This window comes from Rutidosis leptorrhynchoides, chromosome 3 (genome assembly GCF_046630445.1).
Source record: "Rutidosis leptorrhynchoides isolate AG116_Rl617_1_P2 chromosome 3, CSIRO_AGI_Rlap_v1, whole genome shotgun sequence".
Taxonomy (NCBI): Eukaryota; Viridiplantae; Streptophyta; class Magnoliopsida; order Asterales; family Asteraceae; genus Rutidosis; species Rutidosis leptorrhynchoides.
The window spans coordinates 423,553,722-423,560,571 of record NC_092335.1 but is presented as its reverse complement, the minus strand read 5'-3'; the positions used below and the strand labels follow the sequence as shown (position 1 = coordinate 423,560,571).

Sequence of the window (6,850 nt, the reverse complement as noted above, 5' to 3'; positions counted from 1 at the left end):
AAGTTCGGCTTCCGAGTCGGATTTAAAATGTTCACGCGAATCCATAAAATTAAAATTTGTAAAGTGAAATTTGAGTGTGAAAAATGAATTGGTAAATATGAGATATTTATAGATGCAAAAATTTGGAGTTTAAAAAAATATATTAAACGGTATTATGACCGACGGCTAACGGTCAAATTCGAATAATCAATCGTGACACTGTCTGAAACACGTTCTTCTATCAAACGTCTTAGTGACGCCAGCATCATCAGCCTTGATGTTGTGGTAGGGGCGTCAGGAGGCGTCAACTTATGACACGGTGTCTAAGTAGTTTTAACTTCCGATAACTCTTATTCCACAACAATAGATTATGATATAAACTTATACGTTCAGAAAACAATAACCTCAATCATGATTCAAAGCGTATTATGCACACAGTAACGTATCATAAAACATACATGTATACAACTTTTAGCACCACCAAGTAAGTTTACGTAAAATGCAAAACCACAATATATAGAATTTTCGCAATCACTTATACTTGAATACTATTATGCTTGTGTATTGAAGAGCAGATCAAGCGCTACCCTTAAGTTTCTTGGTGATGGTAGCAATGTGCTTCCCCTGATGGAAAGCTTGCTCCAACTCGAGCTCAGACGGCTGTCTTGACCCGTCCCCAGCGTAAGTTCCCGCACCGTACGGGCTTCCACCTTTCACTTTCTCCATTTCGAACATGCCAGCTCCGAACGTATATCCAATAGGCACAAAGATCATTCCATGGTGAACAAGCTGAGTAATTGCAGTCAACCTGTAATGAACAAGAGTGTTTAGGGTTGTTCAACCAAATTGGTTTTTGGTTTTCTCGGTTTATTTAGTTCGGTTTTGAAATTTTTGGAAACCGAATTGAAAACCAAACTGAAAACCGAACTCCGAATTCAGTTCGGTTTCAAAAAACAGGAGAAAACAAAAAACAAAACATAATTTAACCAAATAATCATAACAAATCGTAATTTGAATTTGAATTATGATTCTAAAATCGGTTTTTTGTCTATATATATTAGTTATTTTATTATGTTATTAGTTGAATTCGGTTTTCAGTTAAACCGAATATGAAAAGATAAAACCGAAAACCGAAGTCAAATTTGAAAACTGAACCGAACTGAAAACCGATTTCAAATTCAATTAGGTTTTTTTCGGTTTTCATTAGGCCCGGGTTCAGGTTAATCGGTTTGAAACTTAAACACCCCTACATGTGTTATAAAAAATGGAACCGTGAATAAATAGCTAATCGGGATGAACAGGTGCTTACGCAGTGGTTTCTTGGCCACCACCTTGAGAACCAGTGCTATAGAAGATACCAGCTGGCTTACCGGCTAGCTGTTGGGTTCTCCAAAGACCACCGGTGGCATCAAAAAATGCTTTGAATTGAGCAGACATCATACCGAATCTTGTTGGGAATCCAAAAACGAAGCCATCAGCTTCCGGAAGATCGTTTGGTGTGATTATCGGTGTGTCACTCTTGGGAGGGGCACTCATTTTCCCAAGTACCTCGTGGTTGAGAGTCTCGGGTACCTACAACCCAACCAGGAACAGTGGAATCATATATACAAGTGAACACAAATCTATTATCTATTATCTATTATCTATTATCTATTATCTATTATATTTATTAAAGTGATATTAAAAACTTGGATTCATGTTCCAGCCCAGATTTAGTAACAATGTATAGGCGTATAGCATAAAAATACGTGTCCTTAAATATTAAAAAATCTACCTGCCATAAAGTGGCTTCAACTCCTTCAACTGATGCAGCCCCTTTCTTTATCTCTTCAGCTAGCTTCTCTACATGTCCATACATGGAATAATACCTGTTACAACAGTGAAATGTTACTTGTAAGCAAATATTAATCATCTATTCTATATATATATATATATATATATATATATATATATATATATATATATATATATATATATATATATATATAGTATATATTAAAGAAAATATAATATATTATATGATGATATAAGGTTGTTTGTTGATATACCATTTCAAGATTTTATGTACTAATATTAAGGGTGTAAGTTACACGCTAGTTCTACCACTCGTACAATATCTTCCTACCATATGGTAGGAAGAAAAAACGCGCACTGAAAATTGCGCCTCGAAAACGCGTGTCGAAATCGTGCATCGAAAAACGTGCCTCGAAAACGTGTCTCGATTTAATTTTAGTAAGACCCATTTGGGTCAAGCCCATGACCCATTAATCTTTTAAAAGAAGTTGAGATTTGATAAGTTTTTAAAATTGATCACTTCTTTTATTTTCTCTATTATTATTATTATGTGTTTGGACCCATTTGGGTCTTCAAGTAAACTCAACGGACCCATTTTTGAGGCTTTGGGCCTTGATTGCTAGGTCTACATATGGTAATGCGCATCTCACCAATTATAAAGCCAGAGAAGCAAAATGTATACACAAGAAAATTGTCTTATCACTTACTATATCAACTTGACAATATTTACCCTAACTGTCTTAATAACAAAAAAAAAAAAGGTTATGAGACTTGTAAGCAGTTGCTAGGCATATATGCAGAGGAGAACTCTGAAACAGCTATTAGTCCCAATATTACCAAAATTATAGTTCCAGCAACTAATCTGTTCATGTGTGTGCATTAACTATTTTATGGCCTTGCAAAATATCATTAAGGAAACAGGTTTATCCATCTTAGCACGCTCCTCTACAGTCAACATTTAAGGAAACAGGTTTATCCATTTTGAGGGAAAATTGTGGAGTAAGAACATTCGCTTTTGCACAATAGACTTGATTTTATATTAAATCAAATGCAAAATTTAAAGGTTGAAGGTTTTTTCCTATTAAGGCTACCCAGGAGGGCGAGTATCCGACCCCATACTCTGAAAAGTTACAGAACTAGTGATCAAATATGTATAATAAGATACAAGTGGTGTACTTTCACAATCTTGTGAATTACGTACTCCTTTATGAAAGGCTTGTCAATTAAATGCTTAAACAAAAAGATATACCAATGACTATACTATACTTATTCTCTTTGATAATCATATCACTTCGCATACATATTCTAAAGGCTTGTCAATTACATTTACATGCTTGGCTTGTCAATTACATTTACATGCTTTAATAAAAACACATGCCTTTGACTATACTTATTCTCTCTGATAATCATATCAACTGCATTATCTTCGTCCAGTTCTGATTATAGTATCTAAGATAAACAGTATAAAACAGCAGATATGCCTAATAGTTTCTGTGTCAAAATGTTATTTTCTCTCATAGCGTTAGCCTAAATTAACCATTTATGATGATTGATTTGATGAAAATGGTTATTGATATGATTGTAAGTGTAGATGTATATCAATGACGGATCTTGTTCAAGTATAAAATATATGATCCCTTCAAATCATGTCAAAATCAAAAGGTACAAGGCATGTAACTTACAAGATATAAGGCATGTAACTTAGGCTAAGTTTGACATTAGATAAAGGCATGTAACTTACAAAAAGTTTTGCATTAGATAAATATTTCAGACAAATATCAGCAGCTCAATATATACTAATAAGATCAACTCAAAACTTAGAAGTTTGCAAACTAAAGGCAAAGCAGAATTTTTTTAGACAGCATGTTAGTAGTTACTGACGGGGTCCGAACGCAATATCTGAGACCACCCACCCTTTCATATTCACAACACCTGCCAAAGGAAACCCGTCAACCCGAACCCGCAACACGGGATTCTTTTACGGTGGAGGTAAAACCTCTTGTGAGACTCGAACCCGAGACACGGGATTCTTTTTCGAGTACCTCATACCACGAAAAAAAGCAGAATGGAAATTATTATTATTGATCTTTTTCTCTATTTCCCCCTTTATTCAACCATGAAGTAAGTAAATCAGTAACATAACACAACACTAATGGGAAATCTGAGGTAATATGAAATCAAAACTATCACTTGTCACAATACTTAGTGCAGGAACTTGGGCCTCGTTTGGCTCACATAATCCAATGGGATTCTGGTGGAATTGAAATTGTATTTAGACACGACGCGTGTCTTAATACAATTCCAATTCCGCCGAAATCCCATTGGATTCCGTGAGCCAAACGTCGCCTTAGCATCATCAAGCCATTCCTACCTCTAGATGATTATTCCTCGGTAAACACACACATGATTCCAAATGATGATAAAGTCCAAAATAAAACGAAATGACTATTGTTCCATGTGTTGACAAATCTATATTACTTGAGTTGAGTCAGCCACCTAACACCTTAATCACCATATGTGTTGCAAATCTAACAGCCATAACTCCATATATTAGCTACAAAAAATCAATGACTCCTCCAAATACTCATTGTTATAATATGCATATGTAATCATCGCCACGGGAGATTGTTGGGAAAAACGGCCTCAACTAGTTCCTAACACCCAGCCCGATGAAAACGGTAGAGAAATTAACAACACAAGATTTAACGTGAAAACTCCAAAACCGAAGAAAAACCACGGGCTCTGAAAAAAGAATTTCCACTATCTCAAATCTCAAATTATTACAATGATATAGACTGACCACTCTCTTTAAACCGACTACATTTTTAGAAGATTCGACTCTAAACTACTCTTAGACAAGAGAATAAAACTAGACTCAAAACTTAAAGTGTGTTGTGTTTGGTGCAAGTTGGAATGAAGGCTTAACCTTCTTATATAGACAATTTCAACTTGGTCACCAAGTTTAACTTCGCCATCAAGCACAACTCAGCTACCAAGCTCTCCTTGCTCTCCAAGGTCAGCTTGCTCTCTAAGTTCACCTTGCTCTCCAAGTTCACAATTTAGAACATTCCACTCTTTATGAAATTGAATTAAGATCTAACAAATCATCCCTTAATTTATATTACCTAAATCTCAATATCACCGATATAGATGCTTCCTCGACTACAACTTCAAGATCTCCATCTTCATGCTGCTGACATAATCTCCAACCCAAGAGATAAAATTTACAACCATATCAAACATTGTCTAAACCGACAATCATTGCCATCACAGACAATCATAATTCTTAACATAGTTATCATACTCCACTTTAAAAAATCTCACAAAATATCCTATTCTAAGAATTTCACCACGCCACTGCAAGTTCCCTGTTTGGCTTTCTCGAAAGTTCCATCAGCTATCAACATCAATTTACTCCACACAACTTGTATAAACGCCAAACCTGGTCCCATGTGTAACTTGTGGAACCGATAACAAAACATCCCTTTCCATGGTGGTGCAGATACACCATGAGGATGACAAGACTTTAGAGGGATTCGTCATTCTTCGTAACAACGGAGACATCGTTAGCGCCTTTGGCGCCATTTGTTGAATTAGATCCATCTGGACAATTAACCATTACATGCCCACTCTTCCCGCCCCTCCAGCATACCAGATTCTTTCCAGAGTATTTCTTTATCCTATCTGTACACATCAGTACCAAGAGACATTGTGACCGTCCAACCTTTTCTCCTCAAATAGGAGCTTGCTAATACAAAATGGAAGTGTTAAGAAAATTTGATTCTTCTTGGTACTGACACTCTAATTAACAAAACAAATGGCTAAGCAGATCTAAGCGGAGAGGCATGATCCTTTTGGCACTTGACTATTCGGAAAATCCAACAACTAAGTCCGACTAGACTTTCTAAACACCACTTAATTTATCAATCTAAGCTCTGATACCAGTTTGTTGGAAAAACGACCTCGACTAGTTCCTAATAACCAGCCCGATGAAAACAGTAGAAAAATTAAAAACACAAGATTTAACGTAGAAACTTCAAAACTGGAGAAAAACCACGGGATCCTAAAAAGAGATTTTCCACTATCTCAAATTGTTACAATGATATATACCGATCACTCTCTTTAAACCGGATACACTCTCCAAAGATTCGACTCTACACTACTCTTAGACACGAGAAAAAACAATACTCAAAACTTAAAGAGTATTGTGTTTGGTATGAAGGCTTAAACCCCACTGTATACCCAACTTCAACTTGGTCGCCAAGTTTAACTTGGACACCAAGCTCTCCTTACTCTCCAAATTCACTATTAACTTCATATATAAGCTACAAAAAATCAATGACTACACCTCAAAATACTCATTGTTATAATATGCATAAGTAATAAGTAATCATCCCCACAGGATACAACACCTATATTCTACACTAAGCATACTTCTAGACACATTAAAAACAAGAATACAAACAATGCAAAAGATACAGCGGATATACATAGCCAATCAATCATCGGCCATCAAAATTGTATATCAAAATTAAAATGAGATAAAATAATAGTCATGTGAGTTCAAATCACTAATATTACAATTAATAGCAGAAGAATCAACATAACTGAACTAAACCGCGTTAAAACACTTCAGTATATACATAGAGATAAAGGTAGTATATACATACACGATATACACTTTAGTAGCCATTGATGGATGAATCTGGTGTTAGTTTACGATCGCCGATCAGCGAATCTGTTGCGATTGATTTAAGTTGAGAGAGCACTGAAGTGCCTCTTTATTTATTTGCTATTTATAGCACCTTTTGGTAAACGACGTCGTGGAGTTGGAGATGAAGTTGGTTGAGAAAAAGAAATAAAGTGGGACCGTTTGTGAAATGATGAAGGTTTGGTGTCACGAAGTTAACATCATTTTTTATTGTTACAGACGTCTCTAGGTATAACTAATCGAATTGTCACACTTTAAAGTACCTTTTTTTTCGTTATAACGGGACCTACTTGTTATGCGTTAACTATTTAAGATAAGATGGAGCGAGTTTAAGTTGATTTTTTGGTTATATTAATCACCAAGAGA

The 6,850-nt window shown here is 35.5% G+C and overlaps 1 protein-coding gene across 1 annotated transcript; it reads right to left on the bottom strand.

The window, feature by feature from the left end:
- Window positions 1-422: 422 nt before the first annotated feature.
- On the bottom strand, window positions 423-6,650 carry LOC139897829 (NAD(P)H dehydrogenase (quinone) FQR1-like). Its single transcript, XM_071880540.1, has 4 exons — window positions 6,444-6,650; window positions 1,754-1,847; window positions 1,289-1,551; window positions 423-787 (listed from the first exon to the last, which is right to left on the bottom strand). Exons 1-4 carry the CDS (start codon window positions 6,464-6,466, stop codon window positions 556-558), a joined length of 612 nt encoding a protein of 203 aa, XP_071736641.1. The 5' UTR covers window positions 6,467-6,650; the 3' UTR covers window positions 423-555.
- Window positions 6,651-6,850: the final 200 nt, after the last annotated feature.

Excerpts from the sequence above, each read along its gene's own strand:
- LOC139897829 (XM_071880540.1), bottom strand. The coding sequence starts at position 6,466 with ATGGCTACTAAAGTGTATATCGT. Across the intron at positions 1,848-6,443 it reads GCTACTAAAGTGTATATCGT|GTATTATTCCATGTATGGAC; the intron begins GTATGTATATAC and ends CTGTTGTAACAG. Across the intron at positions 1,552-1,753 it reads TTGAAGCCACTTTATGGCAG|GTACCCGAGACTCTCAACCA; the intron begins GTAGATTTTTTA and ends GTTGGGTTGTAG.